Below are 21,957 nucleotides of genomic sequence, written 5' to 3'. Positions count from 1 at the left end.
CCCTAGGCATGATACCGATGGCGTACATCGATGGCCCAGGGGGCAAACGGGGCTCACATTGGGAAAACCAGTGGATTTTTAGGTGCTGATCTAGCTCGCTTGCCTTGCTTTGCTGTGATCAGCTATATATCGTATTTGCGCAGAGCTCTATACAAGCATTTTTCGTACTTTCGAAATTCCGCTCTCGATTGTTTAAAATTTGGGCGGGACGACGGCACAGTCAACATGCGTGAACAATGCTTGGCTTGAATCGAAACAGTGTCATGCTGTCGATTAATAAGGAAGACGGCGAGTTGTGTAAACACCGTAAAATGTCAAGTGATTAAAAGTATATATTTTGCCGGCAAGTGTTGGCTTTCTCGTCTTACCAGATAGGCAATGACGATAGATAGTCAACACTCTGGTTTTCTTCATGATTATTGTCACTTTACGCTTCTTAGTAGCAAACATATGGCGATTTGTTACACGAATAAAAGGCGCGATACTTTTATATGGCTAGGTATGCTTTGGAAACGGTAACTAACTGCTTTTCGAAACTCCTCGGAAGGCCTGTACCGTCAAAGTTCCCAACTCGTGAAACCTACCGAAGCCGGGCTAGAAATGACCCAGATGAGGCTCAACAACAACGAACTATAGTGGGAAACAGGCCATTGTAGCAACAGGAAGATGGGGCTTCGAAGGTAACAGATTCGGTTGCCACTTGAGTGAGCAGCGGGATAAGGGACAGCAGGACGCCAGGCTATGGTCGAGCAGGCTAACGCTGGGTTTGCGTCGCCAGAAATGTGTTTTTGTCCTGCCCGTGGTTAAATAAGGATACCACAGGCCCCGGAGTTGGCTAATGCTGCACCATGTAAAAACAATCTTGTAGCGATCAACTCGCTATGAACTGTATGTACCGTGCTTCTTGCCAAATTTAGGCTTTTACCGAAAGCACCGGTTTACCACTGGTGTGTAAGGACGGCTAAGTTATTGGCCATCGCACACCAATTGTGATCCAAGAAGAACAAGGTAGACCACCTGTTGGGAACAATCTTGTGGCACTAAGAACCCACGGAATCGCAGCAGTAGCTCGAATAATGGGCAACAGAACTGTGCAAACCTTCTTAATGATATATATATATATATATATATATGTATATAACTTGCCAAATCTGAATAATAGACGAACGAACTTAGACAGTACTCTTTTCTCTTAACGTTCTGTTTCACTAAACCAGAATTGAGCGCAATTTCCTACGTAGCGTTGTTCACCGGACGGTTAGTAAATACCTGGAACCCGAATGATAGGATATACATTAATTTTTTTGAGCATATCCTGTGTCGTGAATGGCGATGAATTACGTACGCCTCAAATATTATATTTACTCAAACCGTTATTAGCGCTATTTGGAACAGTCGCCTCTCTGACTATTGCTCCAGCCATTACCTGGCTACTAAAACAAAACTAACAATGTATCTGAGAATAAATATACAGGTCGAATAAGAGAAGAAGGACGTTGCTTCTAGAAACCGTTCTGTGAAATGTTATTATCATAAATATAAACGACGGACACGCGAAGCTAATTAGCCTTACACTTAAATCAAAAACTATGAAAGAGATTTTTGCGAACGACTGCTCGACAGTTTACGTACTTAAACAACACTTTATAACTACTATATAACACAGTGTTAAGGGACGAATACCCGATGTGGAGCAGGAATATATCACCTTACCCATAAAAGAGTTAGGTTAGTGCAAAGCTTCTCTTTTACTTGAAGATCACTACATTTCACAACTCCTGCAACAGTACCCGGGGAACTTCATAGACAGCAAAATTGCCCCTGACAACAAAAAGACGCGGATCATTCCTTGTTATCTCCACCTAGCCATCCGTAGCGACGGAGTTAAATAAACAGCAGATTGGCGTCACTATCGCTCAGGTTTATGCCCTGTTTTATGCTATCTTGCTGCTCAAAAAGACCTAGGCCACTCATTTCTGCAACAAAATGGTCACTTTAACAACCACCACGTTTTGAAAAATCAAGCGTTTTTTTTTATTTAGCAACTAGATCCATGCGTATTGTGTTAATTGTAACTTGTCAGACGTAATATTCCCCCCCCGAGATAATTGATACTATTGAACAGGTGGATAGAGTAATGCCATCAGCGTGAGTAACGCAAAATTGTACTAAGCCAACTAAAATATACTAACTCGAGATCTGTTTTGTATAATTACTAGATAGCGTTAATATCTCCATGATATACATGTTTCATTCAAAAGTTTGAATGAAATATCTAACAAGCAAATTAATTTTTTCCTCTTGCTTAGTAGATTAAAATAAGGTACATACTTAACTGCAAAATCACTTAAGCTTGTGAAAAGGTGTGGTTCAGGTTGCCTTAATTGTCTTGGCCAAAGCCTAAAGTAAATAGGACGATCAATCATCAGATAATGCCGAGCACGTGAAAAAATATATTAGACCGTGACAACGAGTCCGGAAATCGGATAACTTTTCAATTGGGGCTAGAACGATGCTTTTTGCATATGTGTTAAAAATACTTCCATTTCTACACATTTATCCCAAATTTTGGCAGCTTCTGGATAGCTAAGTACCCACCATTTGCTTTCCCATGCATTATTTCCTTGTGTATGGCTTCTCAAAGGAAATCTATAGCGGGATATGCTTGCTTATCAGTTGCTTCTTTGGGCTTCAAAAGCTCTATGTTTGTCACAGGTTAATATATACATAAGTAAGGGATTGTCGGATTATATAAGTGCTAGAATTTACTGGATATCATAAAAAAACAATTGGTCCCACAGGACAGAAAAAAATGACGCCAGTATATTCATCAAAGACTTTTCCATTATGTAACGTAAATGGGTCCATTATAATTCATTAATTTAAAAAAAAAAAATGTCAATTACAGCCGTCCATGCTGAGTCCAAGCTAAAACTATATGGGTCACTAATGGTATCGTGCAAAGAGGTTGATCATTTATCGAAGCTAAAAAGAAATGCAAAGATGCGCCTTTTTACAAACCTTGTAGACATAAATAGAGAAGGACTCATTTCTTTTACGTTTCGTCTCCTTCCAGTCCATGGTACGGACATTCGCCTTACTAGATGCTGGATACGACATTGTGGAACTGAATAAGCCTAGTCTAAGGCTAGTCTGAATACGTAACGAGCGGCTTAAACGACAGTCGTTTTAGAATATAAGAAGTACACCATGTTTGACTGGGGCCCTTCTCATATAAAAATACGTTCGCTAGTTTTTTTTCCGAACCAAGTTTAATTTGATAAGAAAAGAACATGATAAAAACACTTCTTGAACTTGCATATTTGCGCTCTAATGACGTTACAATTAGTATAAATAGAGATTCTACTAATTGTACTTGTACCTAAAACCTGAAAGCAGGTTACCCCGTTGCAGGCCGCGTAGGCAAGGTTGCGTATCTAGCTTCAGTCTTTTTGAATACTGTGTTATGAGTGCCGGCCGATTTTATCAGTATATTTTCGTGCTCTGTTATTCAAGTGCTTACTCCGGTAACTGCGAAAAAAAAGGCCGGAGTGAGCGACGGATATACAAGCGGTGGACCACTAAGCTCGAACAGACGACACACGACTACACGGTGGAAAAGCGTCCAGATATCGTTTATAAGTAACAACGAAAGAAATAAACAACTTGTTTTTTTAACAGTGATGCGAACATTCTTTTCCCCCCATAATAGTACTGTAATAAAGTCTTTATTTACTAAACGTGGGGACATGTAAGATCCTAGTGGTCCGAGATGTGGCGCAGACACACAACTCATTTCGTGCTGGAGATGGGGCCATCCGTCGTCTAATGCAGTGTTTACTTAAGCAAAGGAATCGAAGCTAGAGCTTGAAGCATTTATTAGCATATATAAACACTCTTGGAGCATGCCCGATGTATGATCATCTTAAACTGTGATATTTTTTCGAACTATTGGTCTTTGGTCAGGGCAACAATGCAAGGTAGCGCAGCACATTACTACAATGCGAAAGTTGCGTTAGACTTGAAAATTAGGTCACGAAATGTTCAGTTATGGTCTTTGCATTTTCGAACGTACAAAAGAATCGGTTAGACAATTCCCAGGTTGGTCATACATTTTTAATTGAGTCACAAGTATGTCTGGCACGCGGCTTTCTCTAATTAAAGACCCTGGTAGCGTTTTTTTGATGATGAACTTTTTATACCTTGTAAAAGTGCAATGTTGCATAATTTTGGTGAAAAGAACTACTCAAACACAATATGTCAGCTTGAAATTATCAGTCGACATAATAAGATACATGGATGTGTTTTGCTCAATAAATCATCATATTATTAGACAATTTGTGATAGACTAAATAGTGCTCTGAATGTTATCATTAACAATCTTACAGTAATATTTAAGGCCTTCATTGAAGACAGTCCACAGAAATTTTTATAGATAATAAGACAGTCTTTTTAGGCCATATTTCTACTTACACCTGAATAGTGCACCACATATGCCGGTGCTATTCTGAAAAAATACTTCAGCTTACAATGTTAAGTCTCAAAGGAGATCAAAGGTAAATACTCAGTTAATATTCTCACGAGTATATACGATAACGACATCCATTCATGTATGATCTTGTAGATTGAACAGTGTGATCTTATATCGATATATCGAACCGCTTTGTTGATCTGCGTGAATAGAACTCATGTCAATTATTTTTCCCTATGTACATAAACAAAGCACGATAAACGCTATAACCCGAAACATTGCGTTAAAAACTGAAGATTGCTCTCCAAGCCGCCAACTTTACTTAGTTTAACCGAAAGTCTTTCAGGAATCGGTTAAATCAAGAGGAAAATATAAATTTAACTGGTATAATAAAAGATGTTATGTCAGCAACAAATGGCCGGGGTAAATAAATGTGATCGAAAAATCCTTTTAGTTCACAATGACGTAACTTTTTTACTAACACAAATTGCGTTGTGCTTATGTACGTTTAGCAGAATTAGCAACAGCGATTTCTGGTGTCTTTCAACCAGAAACTCGAACAGATAAAAAATACAGTTTACAACGAGGCGTATAATACACCGACAAAGCCATCTGTGGAAATTCACGAGAACTTCTTATATTACTTTATATCTTGTAACTTCTCGGCGATTGAGGAAATTTGTCCAGATAGGTACATGAGTTTTTCACGTGGTCACCAAGACGGCAAGTTCTAGGAAATACCTGAATGCGGTCCTTATAAAATTTGCCGAGATGCGTTCGACTTAACGATCGTTTAGCTAGTTCGTATCTGGATAGCCTCCTTGCTGGACGATTAATTAAACGCCTTCGACAGTTGCTTGTGCTAAATTTTTAGAAGACATACGTACGTAGCACCTCAAGGAAGCACTTTTATCAATGTGATACCTTTTTACGAAAGTTAGCGGCAAAAACTTACCTGTAAACTTAAACAGTGCAACGCGCAAGTTACCGAGCCAAGTTGCACTAAGGGGCTATGTGGTTTCCATATCTGCTGTCAGTTTATTATCGCCTGACCGCCGTCTTCGATACCGAAAAGATTAGTTATTCTTGAGAGCTAAAAGGGTCAAAGTTTCAGCCCATTCGATTTCGAAGCCTTTCAAGGATTTTCCTAAAGCACTGATCTCTAAACGTAGAACAACATAGCACATATAAACAGACATTTTCGTATTCGCAGTTTTACGTTTCATTCCCAATAAAGGAAGAAGTAGGTAATCTGTTTTCAAGAATTTTAATTTGATTAACATTATCCATATACATTACAATTCTATCTTTATTATGATTTTTTCATTTTATCTAATAAATGAATTACTGAAATTTCGGACGCTTCACCACTGATGAATATGTGAACGGTTATTCCTTATTCTTTATTATTATATTCCGTATTATAAAATGATTACTATTTTTGGTTGATTCTCTTGAAATAAACAATAGCTTTTAACATATACTCACCGAACAATTTATAAAACAAGTCAACGGTAACTGTTTAGTTAGAACAGGCTAACGTGCCTATATACTGCTCGTACTCAAAGGCCATTTTATGTCAGTTGCGACCTTTTTACGTCTCCTTTGATGTTTTCAAGGTAACTGCCCAACGATAGATGTACGATTACAGGTGCAAATTAAGGAAATCCTCTTAATACGACATCAAAATAAGTGGATAAAGGTTCCTAACCAATGCTTAAATTGATGCCTGAAAAACCACTTTTTCAAAACAACGTGTGGAAAAGCTTGAAAGAACGTTGATTCCACGAGATGCAAGGAACCAACATACTCAGAAATGAATCAGTATTTATCGGAACAAAATTAAGTACATTCACTAGAAGATCTATGACTACAAAATATTTAGTGACCCTCAAAAGGATTTTTGTGGACAGCAAGCCTCTAATGGACTCGTCCCGCTTAACTACCGAAACCGTAGAGGGTGCGTCCCTGCCCCTTGAAGCCATAGTCAATGTTCATTGAGGTTACAGTCTTCCTCTTGACGTGCTTGGTGTAAGTGACAGTGTCACGGATGATGTTTTCCTAGAAGATTCGAGGACATTACGGCTCTCCTCGTAGATGAGACCAGAAATAGACTTGACGCCATCATCACGACCCGAATAACAAATGGCAGGTTTGGTGATATCCTGAATGTTGCCACAAACTGCCTTTCGATGACGCGTAGCGCTATCCTTTCTGAAACCCTCTACCGCGTCCAGACATGTTGATCGCTTATTTGGGTCTCAGCAAATAGTATATTGCTCCTAAACGCACCATCCCTATTTATAGCAGACAGCGACACCGCATGTGCTGACATGATGCTATCCAAGGCGCTCGATCTTAGCTCAACCAATCACAACCCCTTTCAAAGCGCGTGCTCGTCTCCCATTGATAAGAAAAAAGCACCAATGTCAAGTGGGTCGCGTGATTCGTTTCGAACTCTTGACTCGAAGAGTTTGCTCGACGTTAGTTCTAACACGTTCGTAAATCGGCGTTACATTATGGATTTCTATTTAGATTACGAATTGGTATAGAATTTGGTTTAAGGAACTTTTCTTATACCTGAATGAACTGGCTGTTAGTTGTGATTAAAAAGTGAATTAATTTGTATACTTTCTTTGCAGTTGTGCAGTACACGTACCAAGTATCATGTGTTGTTAAAGCCTTGGTTCGGGTAAATATTGGAGTTGTATTAGTTCGCTTATTGAGCAATCTGTGGTCCATATGAATGGAATTATTGGAATAATTTATTGAGAGAAAAAAGGGAACTATTATACATATATACATTACGTAAAAGTTATCTTGTCTGGTTAATCGACGCCATTGACGATTGGCCTTAAGTACTGCAATCGATTATATGAAATCGGATAGATTATTTTTCATTGGCGTTCATTCTTGGCCTTGAATGCCTCATCATTTTTAGCTCCAGAGTCTCGGTCTGAGCATCAATGGTCTGTTTGGAAAAAAAACGTTCAGTTTATTTGTGCTGGGTCTATTCTCGTTATTGGCTTACATCGCAACAGTGAGATCAAAACTAGCATTAAGGAAAGGTTGCAACTAAAACTACTGAGTTAGAAAAGACGATTGTCGTGACCGAAAGCATGGATGCATACCGAACTAGTAAATTATACAATATATAATATAATTGATAATTATAAGAGAACCCACACACGAAGGTAAATTCAGCAAGCTCATATGAGTTCGTTAGCGAAAGCGACCACGGAAATTAAGTTACCCGCCGTTCCATTTTGAATCTGACAAAATGGGTAAAAGTTGGTGCAAAAGCAAATACTTTACTGCGACACTTTGACACTTGATTATAATTTGTTAGAAATTACAAAAGATACTGCGATATCCCGGTAGCTTTTGACGTATTTTAAATAGAAGGTTAATCACACGTTAGCACTAAGGCGTAGTATGAATAACCCTCTGTACTTCTCCAGTAAAAATGAACACGAGTGTTAGTAGATATTTTGCTCAACTATCATCTGTTGCCTAGACGATGTTTTACATTTTATTCGTTATATAACCCCAATGGAGCAACTATAGCAACCCTTAATCGCGCCGTCGAAAGCTACGCCTCATCAACAAAGCTTCATGTGGGCATTTAGTCCCGACTAATTGGTTCATCTAGCCAGTGGCTTGCTGGTGTCATTCGAGTAATTATATACCTTAATTTACCAGGTGAAATCTTGATTCGTTTAGATGGATGAAAGCAATTGCTATTCTCTTAATATCATCACAAAACTACTGTGATGAATATGCTAGTACGGGAAATATACGGCGAATACAATTGTGTAATTTTTAGCTTTAAACAATGTTCATAGCCGTACTACTATTGTACGGTCCCACGGTCCCATTGTACGGTTCAAACAAACAAAACCGTCGAAAAGGAGCGTGTTTTTTTTTCTTTTCTTTTTGGACTTAAAATGGCCTTACTATTTAGGGTATCTGTAAGCAGGAGTGTTGCTCTTGGTTCCTAGATATGTATACACAGCAATAAGATGTTATCGATCGAACACGCATTACCATACGCGAATCTACTTTTTTTTTTTTCAAGAATTTAATTAATGAAGGTTTATGATTTTGAGAAAATCTGCTTTTGAAACTGGAAAAAGTCATCCTAGATAGGCTAGTGTTTGCTGTTCTGTGCTTCGTGAAATTAAGCTATTCTATGTAATAGACGGTTAAAACTAACGGGTTTGCTATTAGCTTCAGGCTCTAGGATAACATTGGATACTGCTTATATCTGATATTAAAAAAGATGCAAAACACATTAGCACGTACTGAGATATGGAGACACAAGTCAAAGCATTTCAAGCAATAGGGTCCAGGTGGAGTCGCTGAGCTGATTCGGGTATCAGGACTGAAGCGACGCTCGGGTAGAAGGCTGAGTAGGAAGAGTGAAAAGCGTTTTGCCATTAGTGTTACACAATATGAATTGCGTGACTGGACTCGAATCTGGCTAGAATTTACTAAAATTTTAAACTTAAGTTTTGCAAACATTTCTTTCAACTGTCACCTAAAACATTTCATAAGTGAATAATGCTATTTTTCGTAGCGGTGCTCGATACCAATCGTAGATACCAATTATAGGAATTTCAGTTACATCGTAGTTAGTCTTCATAGCCCAAAACTTTGAAATGTTAATTAGAAAAAATAACTAGTACGATAAATGGCAGTAACTCTTCACAATAAAGTTAACAGTGTTATATGAGCGAAATTAGATTAGTAATCGTTTTCTATCTAATAGTAGTTATGACATTAACCGAAATTGTTAGTAGAGCTTACAGATAGCTTGTTTTAGAGATATAACGATTGTGTATTCAAGCTGAAAGATTTTGCACATAGTAGAGGATCAATGCATCCGGAAGAGCCATATCTCTATTATCTCAATAATAAATCTGTAAAAATAAGTATGTGTTTCCATGTCAGTGAATAGCACTCTTATAGCCTATATTACTATTTGTGAATATGAAGTTTACGATTAATTTTAAAGCACAGCTGAAGCAGAGACATATTCAACTGCAAGATCTGAAAATGATGGCTCCAGATTTGCAGTCGGCGGCATAGAAAATCAGAGCTTTAGACACAGTTTTCATATGAGTTTCTTAATAGTACAAAGCAATTTTAAACTAAACGAATTAAAAAATCAATTCAATTGAGATTCGGAGCTAAACTTACTGAAAAAGTGGCCATTTTGAAGAACATGCATTTTACCTTCAATAGCTAATTATTGTGCAATTTACCTATTGTTTAACTACTCAAATTCCCGTAAAAATTAATACAGAATATCGATGTCTGACACAATAGCTTATAACTAGGGGCAGTTTTCTGTTATATATGTATGTGCCATTTACTATCTAACTAAACACAAGAAACCTTTATCGTTCCACTGAAAGTACGATATAGTTCGCACTATATCAACTACATCGCTCAACTACAATATCTTACAAGCTAACATAAAAGAACATAATTTTCACTGCCAAAAAGCTTTGAATTTTAACAATCATTTAAACCTCTGTTAGTGTCTCTGAAGCGTCTTCCCAGAGGGCGCTGCTGCTTTCAACAAACCCTCACCATTGTCATCTTTAAGCTGCAGAGTATTTCGGGCGCGGTACATTCGCTCTTCGTCACGAATTCAAAATAGCTCGTACTAAGCAGACTGCCCACAAATCCACTGGTGGGAAGGCGCCTCGGAAGTAGCTGGCTACCAAGGCTGCTCGTAAGTCGGCTCCGGCTACTGGCGGTGTGAAGAAGTCTCATAGTTGTAGGCCAGGTACTGTCTCTCTCCGTGAGATTCGTCGTTACCAGATGTTAATTGAACTTCTCATTCGCAAGCTTCCCTTCCAATCCAATGAGATCGCTCTGGATTTCAAGACTGATCTGCGCTTCCAAAGCTCGGCTGTCATGGCCCTACAAGAAGCATCCGAGGCCTACCCGGTTGGCTTATTTGAGGATATTAACCTGTGTGCCATTCACGCTAAACGTGTCTCCATCATGTCCAGCTCGCCCGTCGTATTCGTGGAGAGCGTGCTTAAATTACTGATTATTCAGAAAAGAAAAACGGCCCTTTTTAGGGCTACCACTTGCTGCAATATCAAACATTTTGCACTCGAAATATAAATAACAGATATAAAATATTTGAGAATCAATCTTAGCCAAATATACGCTCTTTATATAATTATGCAATCTTTGTAAGTTTAAAACAGCCAGTTCTTACGTTTCGCGAAACTTCACACATGACACAGGTTAGCAGTTGATAAAAGTGTATTGATAAAACGTGAATTTATTTTTGATTGAATTGGTTTGATTTAATTGCTAATTTCTGTTACTGTTCGCAGTGTTAGAGATGATCTCAGTTTTTAGCGCTCGAATCCGTTCTTTCTTTCTAGTTGAACGGAAAGTCATTTGGTTAAAGAACATCTTATCAGTCTGAAGAATTATGGATTATTTTTTTGTGTTTAATTAACGAATAAAGTTGTATCGTTCTACCAGCATAAACTTTTTCCTTAATGCAACACGCTGACCAAAATAATCAAATTAAATTAAAAAACAAATTAATCGATTCTCAATGGCTATGCTTTATTGGATTAGTCAGGTCCTTCCTAGAATCGTTCCACTAGTATACGAAACCTACAAGTTCATAGCGGTTCACAACAAGTTTCTACTTCATTCAAAAGACTTGTTAGTTCCTAATATGTTCTTTTCGAGAATTAGCATCTTTTTTTCTTTAAATTCAATTCTATATATGTTCGTACCTGAAAAAAGTTAGTCCAGGCGTAAATACGATTCAGGCTCATCGCTTCTCTATAGTAAGAAACAATTTGGAGATAGCACAAAAAAGAGCAAGTAATAATTAAACGGGCTCAAAAAGTCAGGAATCACAATTTTTCTTTAACGAAAATCAAAAACCCTATAGCAAGATCTCGGTCCTGACTGACTCCTTTTCTTGGAACACAATGAGTAAAATATATGTTCACGCCTCAATTGATATTTTCTACTATATAATCATATATTAGTCAAATCTGTTCCAAACATTAGATATGACCAGCCATTTTTTAAGAAATGAATAACCAAATATTGAGCATTATCTTAGTACCGCATTGTCAATCTTTGACCAAGCTTATGAGGCCAGATAGATGTTATGAGTCATCCAGATATTCTGCTGCACACGATACCAACGAACAGATTATATCGACTATGACAAATACGTTTCGCATTGGACAATTGAGTTTTTGTGATGTTTGATCTCGCAAGATGTGGTGGCCCTGAAAAGGGCCTTTTTTGTTTAAAACCGGCGATTTACTTGGAGGACGTGTATTTAGTGACAGCTTTGGTACCCTCAGACACAGCGTGTTTGGCCAGTTCACCAGGTAGCAGTAGCCTAACGGCAGTCTGAACCTCTCGAGAGGTGATGGTCGACCTCTTGTTATAATGAGACAGACGGGAGGCCTCGGCAGCAATTCTCTCGAAGATGTCGTTAACAAACGAGTTCATGATTGACATGGCTTTCGAGGAAATTCCGGTATCGGGATGGACCTGTTTGAGGACTTTGTAGATGTAGATGGAAAAGGACTCCTTCCTCCTGCGTTTCTTTTTTTTTTTTTCTGTTGCTCGGACATTCTTCTGGGCCTTACCGGCCTTCTTCACGGCCTTTCCTGACGGTGCAAGCGGCATGATCGACGAAATAAAGCCAGCCTGTGGTCCTGTCGTATTTATCTTAATCTATTGAGGCGATTTTGGCGCCAAAGTGGAGAGGATGCCGCTCGGGAGAGGGCATTTTGGTCGCTGTAACCACTTCAGTTGTTATAGAATTAGGCAATGCTCCATTTGGACTCATCTTACTCTCTCTTGCACTCATAGTGCTATAACTATCTCTCACTATATCATTAGGCCTTAGCGTGTAGAACTTCAGTCCTCTATCAACCGTCTCCACCGTCCGTTTCTCAAGGGGAGCTACTTGAATCGTCTCATTATTGTACTTGAACCAAACGAAACCATGTCTGGACGCGGAAAGGGGGGAAGTCGAAGACGAAGGCCAAGACCAGGTCTTCGCGTGCGGGACTCCAGTTTCCTGTAGGTCGTATCCATCGTTTGCTCCGCAAGAGCAACTATGCCGAGCGTGATAACAAAAAGACCAGGATTATCCCCCGGCATCTTTAGTTGAATAAGCTTCTGTCTGGCGTGACCATCGCTCAGGGTGGTGTCTTGCCGAACATCCAGGCTGTCCTTCTGCCCAAGAAGACCGAAAAGGCCCAGGCATAAGAAACTTCTTGTCAAAAACAACGGCCCTTTTCAGGGCCACCTTATTTTATGAGATCACACATAATGAGCATTTCGCTTATGAACTCATGCGCTTTATAATTACTAATCTCTCTATGCATTTCCATGGACGGTCAAGTATCTAACTGAAAAAAACAAACATTTTAAGATGGCTTAGACAAAATAATGACACATATACGATCTTAAATTTAAAAAAAAAAGACACAAATGTCCAACATCCATAATAATGTATTCTCAAGCACCTTATTCACAAATCCCCATAATTATATTTAATAGCTATTTTTAATTACTAATGCTTTGTCGTTCAGTTTGCAGTGTCGTTCGCTGCCCAAAACCTCGAACAAGCGGAACTTATAGTTACATATTATTGTCGGAACTCTGAGGAGTGCGAAGACAATTTTTTATTCAGACAACTATGTCTAGAAAAATAACTTGAATTTAGTCAGTAAGTTTTACGAGGATTTCTTTGTTTTTTCAGTTTCCCAACGCATAACGAGGTAAAAACATGAATCGATATCTATAACGTTTGCATTGAGTTTTTCTATTCTAAATTCGTCGATTCATCTGACTGTATCTTAAAATCCCTTCAGAAACTCGATTTCGTAAGTATAGCCCATTTTATCAACAACTTCATACATGATAATCACTTGTATATAAATTTGACGCTACATCATGCATACTTCACGACGTTCATTAAATTTGACGTGACACATTACTACGTTAATCTAATGTTATACTGCCACCTTTACCTCTTGTATAAATTACACAAGTTCTCGATATATCTCTTAAGCCGATGTTGTTACATTGAGTCTTATGGGAATTTACTGTTGAGACCCGATGTACTCATGAACAAAGGAAAAAAAGACGATACATAATCAAATATTGGAGCAGAGTGGTATTTTGTAATTAATGAAGGTATTGTAGTAATCCGGCACGCATGCATAACAAAGAAACTAATTAATCGCTCCTGGTCTGACCTAGAGTGAACTTTAATGAAATGACTGGCATTTGACACAAGGGGTATTATTATATAATGTCATATACAAAACCCTGTTTTCATTGGTGTTAAAAAAAATTAAAATAATGCTTTAACAGTCCAAGCTATATAATGTGATGCGATAAAATGTTTCTGATTTTGTAAGATTTGGTGGCCCTGAAAAGGGCCGTTTTTTTACGGACAGTGAGTCCTTGATCATCAGTCCAGTTCAACCACCAAAGCCGTAGAGGGTGCGTCCTTGCCTTTTGAGGGCATAGACAACATCCATAGCGGTTACGGTCTTTCTTTTGGCATGTTCGGTATAAGTGACAGCGTCACGGATGACGTTCTCCAGGAAGACCTTGAGGACACCACGGGTTTCCTCGTAGATCAAACCGGAAATACGCTTGACACCTCCACGACGAGCCAAACGACGGATGGCTGGCTTGGTAATACCCTGGATGTTATCACGAAGAACTTTTCGGTGACGCTTAGCGCCTCCCTTTCCGAGGCCTTTTCCTCCCTTGCCGCGTCCAGACATGGTAATCCGCTTTCGCTGAAGTCTCAACGAAATATGCTTTTGTCTTGTTTGCTGTCGTTCTATTTAAAGACGGAAAGAGCACCGCATGTGATGGCGCTGTGATCGCCAAAAAATGCTGCATATTGGCTAGCCAATCAGAAGACCCAAAGGTTAGTCCTCCTCTCTTATCGGTACAAAGTTTTGGCGCCCCCAGGGGCGCAAGCATCGAATGGATCATGTGATTCGACGCAATTTCGAATTGTTTTTCGTTGACCTGATTTTTTTTATCTTTGGATGCGTTAGCTTGGGTACCTCAAACCAGCAACATTTAAGTAGTTACATTAATAAGTTAATAATTTTTTGAGTAAAAGTTGACATTGGTTTGAATAAAGTCAATAATAATTATTTTTCGTCTGAAGACGCTCCTTGTTACCGGCTCGACTAAATTAATTCTAGTAGTACTGTCGTGCAGAATCTCATAGTCCAAATTCTAATTACATGCGTTAACAGAGTCGGCATACTATTGCTCACTGACTGATTATTCAAGTTTCAAACCGTAAGTCCTAATGATCTTGTTTTTGTTAATGTTAGTTAAAAAGATATTCTTGTCGATTCCAAGTAATTGATATAAATAAGTTTGACGAACAACAAAATATCAGAGATCAAAAAAAAGAAACTCGTTGGTTAACACAGCTGAAATACAGACAGCAGAGCACATGAAGTTTGGGAAATTTTTCGATTTCCAATGGTTGCTGACGCGTCCTCCCAGGGGGCGCTGCAAGTCTGAGTACACCCTCGCCCCAATCGCTATATAAGCAATGGAGTAGCTTGACCGCGCCATAACGCTGTTGTTAAGGGAACGAAGTTATGGCTCGTACCAAGCAGACCGCTCGTAAGTCGACTGGTGGAAAGGCCCCGCGTAAACAGCTGGCCACCAAAGCTGCCCGCAAATCGGCCCCGGCCACCGGCGGTGTGAAGAAGCCTCATCGTTATAGGCCCGGTACCGTCGCTCTCCGTGAGATCCGTCGTTACCAGAAGTCGACTGAGCTCTTAATCCGGAAGCTGCCCTTCCAGCGTCTTGTCCGTGAAATTGCTCAAGACTTCAAGACTGATCTACGTTTCCAGAGCTCGGCTGTCATGGCCCTCCAAGAGGCGTCCGAGGCCTACCTTGTCGGCCTATTTGAGGACACCAACCTGTGCGCCATCCACGCCAAGCGTGTCACCATCATGCCCAAGGATATCCAGCTTGCCCGTCGTATCCGCGGAGAGCGTGCTTAAATTACTGATTATTCGGTAAAAAACGGCCCTTTTCAGGGCCACCACATCCTAAAAGATCAGACGCTTTGTAGTTTAAATACGAATAATAAATACAACATAACAGAATGTTTTAGAATTAATCTTAAGTTACTTAAAGGGTTACACAGTTTTCCTAAATGCAAAAATGATTAATTCACACATGGGAAGTTCAGCATCTTAGAAATAAGTTTGTAACATTCATTTGGCCGCTTGATTGAAGTACTGATCAAAAAAGCATCCTTCTTTAGACTCACTAACTTCTACAATATCGGACGTTTTATCACCTAAAAAAAGAAAAAGATCGAGATAGCTGTGATCATGGGTGACAGTAACACTGACGTACGCTAATAATTATAAATTAACTGGCTGCTTTTCCCTTTATCCAGTAACTTGAGCAAAACTCGCAACAGCTTGGTAATTATTACGTCGACTAAAAATAACCAGGCCAAACAAATGGCGCACTCGCCGTTAATTATCCGTTGGGAGGCTCGTCCTAAAAGGTAAGATGCTCCAGATAAAATCAGCGATCCCACATCTAAGTTCGCATTATCACCTATGTGTACACGGTATAGACGGGCTTTAGCAATTGACAGAGCATTTCTCTGATCCTCTTGGGGTCGTTGCTACTGCGCGAAAGGATTTGATATTTTAGAATCTAAGCTTACTTGAAGAGTCAGACGTGTATAAACTATAGATTTATACACACACAGCACAGTAGTGAGAAATGAATAATAACGGCTAGTCTACAATAGCTATGGTGGTTGATCTCATAGAGCTTGGTGGCCCTGAAAAGGACCGTTTTTTTGTTCCGAAGAAACGACAATTTACTTGGAGGAAGTGTACTTGGTGACAGCCTTAGTACCTTCAGACACGGCGTGCTTAGCCAGTTCACCAGGAAGCAGAAGCCTAACAGCAGTCTGAACCTCCCGAGAGGTGATAGTCGACCTCTTATTATAATGGGACAGGCGGGAGGCTTCAGCGGCAATTCTCTCAAAGATGTCGTTCACAAATGAGTTCATGATGGACATGGCTTTCGAGGAGATACCGGTATCAGGATGGACCTGTTTGAGAACTTTGTAGATGTAAATGGAGAAGGACTCCTTCCTCCTGCGTTTTTTCTTCTTCTTGTCCGTGGCACGAACATTCTTTTGAGCCTTACCAGCCTTCTTCACGGCCTTTCCTGACGGTGCGGGCGGCATCTTTTTTCAAATAAAGGCATCCCTCGACCAGCTTCTATTTATCGAGATTTGCTGCGCCGTCAGCGGACCTTTAGTGGAGAGGGAGGCTCTTGTGAGAAAAGCTCCGCTCTCCCAATAGCGCGCTCACACGCCTATAAATAGGACTCAGTAGAACTTCGAACCATCTCGTGTTTGTTGTACCTAAATCGAACGAAACCATGTCTGGACGCGGAAAAGGCGGAAAATCCAAGACGAAGGCAAAGACCAGGTCTACGCGTGCGGGACTTCAGTTTCCCGTCGGTCGTATCCACCGTCTGCTGCGCAAGGGCAGTTACGCCGAACGTGTTGGGGCTGGGGCCCCCGTGTACCTTGCTGCCGTCCTTGAGTACCTCGCCGCTGAGGTCCTGGAGTTGGCTGGCAACGCCGCCCGTGACAACAAGAAAACCAGGATTATCCCTCGACATTTACAGTTGGCCATCCGTAACGACGAGGAATTAAATAAGCTTCTATCTGGCGTGACCATCGCCCAAGGTGGTGTCCTACCCAACATCCAGGCTGTCCTTCTGCCTAAGAAGACCGAGAAGGCCCAGGCTTAAGACTCTCGTAATTGAAAAAACGGCCCTTTTCAGGGCCACCAGATGTTATAGGATCATATATTAGAAGCATTCTTTAACATTTCTTTAATCGATTTAACATAATATATTTATATAGATCGTATCTGATAAGTGACAGGATGCTATATAAACGCGGCATTTACTTCTCAAATAGCAAACAAATGCATTCGATCCTGCACAATAATCCCATGGTAATTAATAATCTCCGTAAATACCTCTGCTGAACACCAGGGCTTTTCTGGTCAACAAAACTAGGAATGATCTCTTTAGTCTACACAAACGGCCTTTTACAGGATTGCTTGTCTGTTCGAATAAAACCATGTTTTGTATCTTCTAAATTAATTTTAATATCGTTTCAGTAGATTCACGCTTAATACGTGGGTTAAATGAAATGACATAGGAAACATTTATTATCCGTCATCCAAAGTCTTTGTCGTGCGTATATAACCTGCTAAACGCATACTGTTCGTCTTGGTTACCCTTTGATACATTATTTAATCCAAGAAAACCCTACGGACGGTGACAAAAGGTCGTTAAGTCATGTTTGATTACATCCAAAGCTTTTATACGTGTGTATCTCATGAATGACGTTCTCTTAAAAGATCTAAAGGACACTAGTAGTCTCCTCGTAGATTAGACCAGAGATACGCTTGACACTACCACGGTAAGCCAAGCGGCGGGTAGCGGGTTTAAAAACACCCTGAATATTATCACGAAGAATCTTTCGGTGACGCTTAGCTCCTCCCCTTTCAAGGCCCTTCCCTCTTTTGTCGCGGCCAAAGACGTTGCTTTTTCACTCAACTACAAGCAGGATGTTTCTGAGGACGTGTTACGCTTTATGGTTAATCAAGGCACCATGTGTGCCGATTTAACTGCCGCTAGTATTTTTTTCCCCGCCAAAAACGATGTAGGTATTCCCTTATTTGGTATTTTGAAACGCTTTGGCATACTTAAGGGACGCGATCACCAACCAAGTGGTCACGTGGCTGAATTCAAATCTTTGTTCGGCGACCGTTAAGGTTGCGTAGTTTATGTACACCAGCGTAGAGTAAAATAAGGACTGGTTAAGCTATTTTTGAGAAGGGCTATAATAAGCGCTTATACTTATATCGTGTGGCTATAATTTGCTGCAGCAGTCGTTTGATTTATTAGGTATAAGACATGTGGATAAATCTTCTTTTTTAGCTTCTGGCTAATTTAACCGGGTTCATGAAAGTGGGTTTTCTGGTGTTTAGTATAAGGGTTTTCGTATCATGGATGATGAGGCGGGGGTTTCTTATAGATTTTTCAGATATCTCTAATGAGTCGTTCCTTGCCATGGAACGACTTTATTTAAAATTTGCCAACTATACTCGGACTCGCGATATCTCCAAGTTCACCCCAAAATTTTGTGTGTCGAACCTATATTCTCAAGAATTTATAGGTTCAGCCAACTTTATGTTCTATATTATATTTACCATTACGTGAACTTGGAGTATAAAGTTTTGAAAATTATATCAATAAATTTAGTAGCTTCTAAGTTCTTTTTGAGCGGAACAATATTTTATTATCATATAAGCAATGTTCTATATAAAAATATTCTCAAATAGGTGAGTTAAAGTATTTTTGTGCGGGCTAATATAAATGTGTAAATATTTGTGAAATCAACTTGTGCCATGAGTGATGAACAAATATCTTGGATTCAAACTTTTTCGGCATTCTCTTCATGGCATTATCTATTTAATGCTTACCCGATCTTTCTCTACTAGATTAATGTCCAAATCACCGTAGGTTTATCATGTATCCTGCGCCACCTGACACGACTCAGGAAAGAAAATCAGCTCTTCGTCATTACCGCTATTAAATAGGCAAATTGTTCATTTTGATTGGAACACGCTGCAATATAAAACGCATATTAAAGAATTTGTTCCATTCATTTTTCTAATACGCGATTCATTCCACAATTTTATGGTACCTAAAATAACCTAAGTAGAAAAACCACTAATTTTATTAAAAACATCATTAAAATTCATAAAGAATCGTTGAGTAAAATATCTAAACAGCAAAATGTTAGTTAAACATAGACAGAATACAAGCAAAACGGTATAGCACAGTTCATTTCAAAAGTTTGAATTAGGAAGTTTGTGAGAAAAGACCAACACACACATGTAACAAAAATCTATCTCAAAATACAAAAAATCCGCATTTTTTACTATAACAGGCTCGGCATTCACTTTGGACACCATCTCGAAACACGAAGAATATGAAGAGGTTGTAAAGTGGTTGAACTCGTAAAACCTGGTGGCCCTGAAAAGGGCCGTTTTTTGTGCCGAAGAACCGACGATTTACTTGGAAGAAGTGTACTTAGTGACGGCCTTGGTGCCTTCAGACACGGCGTGCTTAGCCAGTTCACCAGGAAGCAGGAGCCTAACGGCGGTCTGAACCTCCCGAGAGGTGATAGTCGACCTCTTATTATAATGGGACAGACGGGAGGCCTCGGCGGCGATCCTCTCAAATATGTCGTTCACAAACGAGTTCATGATGGACATAGCCTTCGAGGAGATACCGGTGTCAGGGTGGACCTGTTTAAGGACCTTGTAGATGTAGATGGAAAAGGACTCCTTCCTCCTGCGCTTCTTCTTCTTTTTGTCCGTAGCGCGAACATTCTTCTGGGCCTTACCGGCCTTTTTCACAGCCTTTCCTGACGGTGCGGGCGGCATTGTCACTCGAATGAGGGCACCCTTCGACCAGCTGCTATTTATCATGATTCGCTGCGCCGACAACAAAGCCAAAGTGGAAAGGGCGTACTTGTGAAAGACGCTCCGCTCTCCCAGTGGCGCGCTCACAATGCCTATAAATACGACTCAGTAAAACTTCGAATCATCTTGTTCTTGTTGTGCTTGAGCCAAACGAAACCATGTCTGGACGCGGAAAGGGGGGGAAGTCGAAAACGAAGGCCAAGACCAGGTCTTCGCGTGCGGGACTCCAGTTTCCTGTAGGTCGTATCCACCGTTTGCTCCGCAAGGGCAACTATGCGGAGCGTGTCGGAGCTGGTGCCCCCGTGTACCTTGCTGCCGTTCTTGAGTATCTCGCCGCTGAAGTCCTTGAGTTGGCTGGCAATGCCGCCCGTGACAACAAAAAGACCAGGATTATCCCCCGGCATCTTCAGTTGGCCATCCGTAACGACGAGGAGTTGAATAAGCTTCTGTCTGGCGTGACCATCGCTCAGGGTGGTGTCTTGCCGAACATCCAGGCTGTCCTTCTGCCCAAGAAGACCGAAAAGGCCCAGGCATAAGAAACTTCTTGTCAAAAACAACGGCCCTTTTCAGGGCCACCTTATTTTATGAGATCACACATAATGAGCATTTCGCTTATGAACTCATGCGCTTTATAATTACTAATCTCTCTATGCATTTCCATGGACGGTCAAGTATCTAACTGAAAAAAACAAACATTTTAAGATGGCTTAGACAAAATAATGACACATATACGATCTTAAATTTAAAAAAAAAAGACACAAATGTCCAACATCCATAATAATGTATTCTCAAGCACCTTATTCACAAATCCCCATAATTATATTTAATAGCTATTTTTAATTACTAATGCTTTGTCGTTCAGTTTGCAGTGTCGTTCGCTGCCCAAAACCTCGAACAAGCGGAACTTATAGTTACATATTATTGTCGGAACTCTGAGGAGTGCGAAGACAATTTTTTATTCAGACAACTATGTCTAGAAAAATAACTTGAATTTAGTCAGTAAGTTTTACGAGGATTTCTTTGTTTTTTCAGTTTCCCAACGCATAACGAGGTAAAAACATGAATCGATATCTATAACGTTTGCATTGAGTTTTTCTATTCTAAATTCGTCGATTCATCTGACTGTATCTTAAAATCCCTTCAGAAACTCGATTTCGTAAGTATAGCCCATTTTATCAACAACTTCATACATGATAATCACTTGTATATAAATTTGACGCTACATCATGCATACTTCACGACGTTCATTAAATTTGACGTGACACATTACTACGTTAATCTAATGTTATACTGCCACCTTTACCTCTTGTATAAATTACACAAGTTCTCGATATATCTCTTAAGCCGATGTTGTTACATTGAGTCTTATGGGAATTTACTGTTGAGACCCGATGTACTCATGAACAAAGGAAAAAAAGACGATACATAATCAAATATTGGAGCAGAGTGGTATTTTGTAATTAATGAAGGTATTGTAGTAATCCGGCACGCATGCATAACAAAGAAACTAATTAATCGCTCCTGGTCTGACCTAGAGTGAACTTTAATGAAATGACTGGCATTTGACACAAGGGGTATTATTATATAATGTCATATACAAAACCCTGTTTTCATTGGTGTTAAAAAAAATTAAAATAATGCTTTAACAGTCCAAGCTATATAATGTGATGCGATAAAATGTTTCTGATTTTGTAAGATTTGGTGGCCCTGAAAAGGGCCGTTTTTTTACGGACAGTGAGTCCTTGATCATCAGTCCAGTTCAACCACCAAAGCCGTAGAGGGTGCGTCCTTGCCTTTTGAGGGCATAGACAACATCCATAGCGGTTACGGTCTTTCTTTTGGCATGTTCGGTATAAGTGA

The 21,957-nt window shown here is 39.8% G+C and overlaps 8 protein-coding genes and 2 pseudogenes across 8 annotated transcripts; 5 read left to right on the top strand and 5 right to left on the bottom strand.

Annotated features, from left to right (window-relative positions):
- Positions 1 to 5,762: 5,762 nt before the first annotated feature.
- Positions 5,763 to 6,712, bottom strand: LOC147754130 (uncharacterized). Its single transcript, XM_086976393.1, is given in 3 exon segments — positions 5,763 to 6,543; positions 6,546 to 6,694; positions 6,696 to 6,712. Coding segments are annotated over 3 exon segments (300 nt in total). The 3' UTR covers positions 5,763 to 6,409.
- A 92-nt stretch (positions 6,713 to 6,804) lies between these two features.
- Positions 6,805 to 10,979, top strand: LOC147754129 (histone H3-like; annotated as a pseudogene).
- A 74-nt stretch (positions 10,980 to 11,053) lies between these two features.
- LOC111255105 (histone H2B-like) lies at positions 11,054 to 12,202 on the bottom strand. Its single transcript, XM_022816761.2, has one exon. It carries the CDS (start codon positions 12,167 to 12,169, stop codon positions 11,795 to 11,797), a length of 375 nt encoding a protein of 124 aa, XP_022672496.1. The 5' UTR covers positions 12,170 to 12,202; the 3' UTR covers positions 11,054 to 11,794.
- Positions 12,203 to 12,319: 117 nt separating this feature from the next.
- LOC147754128 (histone H2A-like) lies at positions 12,320 to 12,983 on the top strand (annotated as a pseudogene).
- Positions 12,984 to 13,151: 168 nt separating this feature from the next.
- LOC111255106 (histone H4) lies at positions 13,152 to 14,338 on the bottom strand. The gene has a single exon (XM_022816762.2). The coding sequence runs from the start codon at positions 14,290 to 14,292 to the stop codon at positions 13,981 to 13,983; it is 312 nt and encodes a 103-aa protein (XP_022672497.1). The 5' UTR covers positions 14,293 to 14,338; the 3' UTR covers positions 13,152 to 13,980.
- A 785-nt stretch (positions 14,339 to 15,123) lies between these two features.
- LOC111255101 (histone H3) lies at positions 15,124 to 15,654 on the top strand. Its single transcript, XM_086976391.1, has one exon. It carries the CDS (start codon positions 15,139 to 15,141, stop codon positions 15,547 to 15,549), a length of 411 nt encoding a protein of 136 aa, XP_086832517.1. The 5' UTR covers positions 15,124 to 15,138; the 3' UTR covers positions 15,550 to 15,654.
- A 133-nt stretch (positions 15,655 to 15,787) lies between these two features.
- LOC111255104 (histone H2B) lies at positions 15,788 to 16,913 on the bottom strand. The gene has a single exon (XM_022816760.2). The coding sequence runs from the start codon at positions 16,764 to 16,766 to the stop codon at positions 16,392 to 16,394; it is 375 nt and encodes a 124-aa protein (XP_022672495.1). The 5' UTR covers positions 16,767 to 16,913; the 3' UTR covers positions 15,788 to 16,391.
- Position 16,914: 1 nt separating this feature from the next.
- On the top strand, positions 16,915 to 17,701 carry LOC111255102 (histone H2A-like). The gene has a single exon (XM_086976392.1). It carries the CDS (start codon positions 16,964 to 16,966, stop codon positions 17,339 to 17,341), a length of 378 nt encoding a protein of 125 aa, XP_086832518.1. The 5' UTR covers positions 16,915 to 16,963; the 3' UTR covers positions 17,342 to 17,701.
- Positions 17,702 to 18,879: 1,178 nt separating this feature from the next.
- On the bottom strand, positions 18,880 to 20,093 carry LOC111255100 (histone H2B). Its single transcript, XM_022816755.2, has one exon. The coding sequence runs from the start codon at positions 20,056 to 20,058 to the stop codon at positions 19,684 to 19,686; it is 375 nt and encodes a 124-aa protein (XP_022672490.2). The 5' UTR covers positions 20,059 to 20,093; the 3' UTR covers positions 18,880 to 19,683.
- Positions 20,094 to 20,213: 120 nt separating this feature from the next.
- LOC111255103 (histone H2A) lies at positions 20,214 to 20,859 on the top strand. The gene has a single exon (XM_022816759.2). The coding sequence runs from the start codon at positions 20,256 to 20,258 to the stop codon at positions 20,631 to 20,633; it is 378 nt and encodes a 125-aa protein (XP_022672494.1). The 5' UTR covers positions 20,214 to 20,255; the 3' UTR covers positions 20,634 to 20,859.
- Positions 20,860 to 21,957: the final 1,098 nt, after the last annotated feature.

This window comes from Varroa destructor, unplaced genomic scaffold (genome assembly GCF_002443255.2).
Source record: "Varroa destructor unplaced genomic scaffold, Vdes_3.0 BEIS01000444.1, whole genome shotgun sequence".
Taxonomy (NCBI): Eukaryota; Metazoa; Arthropoda; class Arachnida; order Mesostigmata; family Varroidae; genus Varroa; species Varroa destructor.
Note: the sequence above shows the minus strand (reverse complement) of the source record. Positions and strands in the feature narration are given on the sequence as shown.

Excerpts from the sequence above, each read along its gene's own strand:
- LOC111255105 (XM_022816761.2), bottom strand. The coding sequence starts at position 12,169 with ATGCCGCTTGCACCGTCAGGAAAGGCCGTGAAGAAGGCCGGTAAGGCC.
- LOC111255106 (XM_022816762.2), bottom strand. The coding sequence starts at position 14,292 with ATGTCTGGACGCGGCAAGGGAGGAAAAGGCCTCGGAAAGGGAGGCGCT.
- LOC111255101 (XM_086976391.1), top strand. The coding sequence starts at position 15,139 with ATGGCTCGTACCAAGCAGACCGCTCGTAAGTCGACTGGTGGAAAGGCC.
- LOC111255104 (XM_022816760.2), bottom strand. The coding sequence starts at position 16,766 with ATGCCGCCCGCACCGTCAGGAAAGGCCGTGAAGAAGGCTGGTAAGGCT.
- LOC111255102 (XM_086976392.1), top strand. The coding sequence starts at position 16,964 with ATGTCTGGACGCGGAAAAGGCGGAAAATCCAAGACGAAGGCAAAGACC.
- LOC111255100 (XM_022816755.2), bottom strand. The coding sequence starts at position 20,058 with ATGCCGCCCGCACCGTCAGGAAAGGCTGTGAAAAAGGCCGGTAAGGCC.
- LOC111255103 (XM_022816759.2), top strand. The coding sequence starts at position 20,256 with ATGTCTGGACGCGGAAAGGGGGGGAAGTCGAAAACGAAGGCCAAGACC.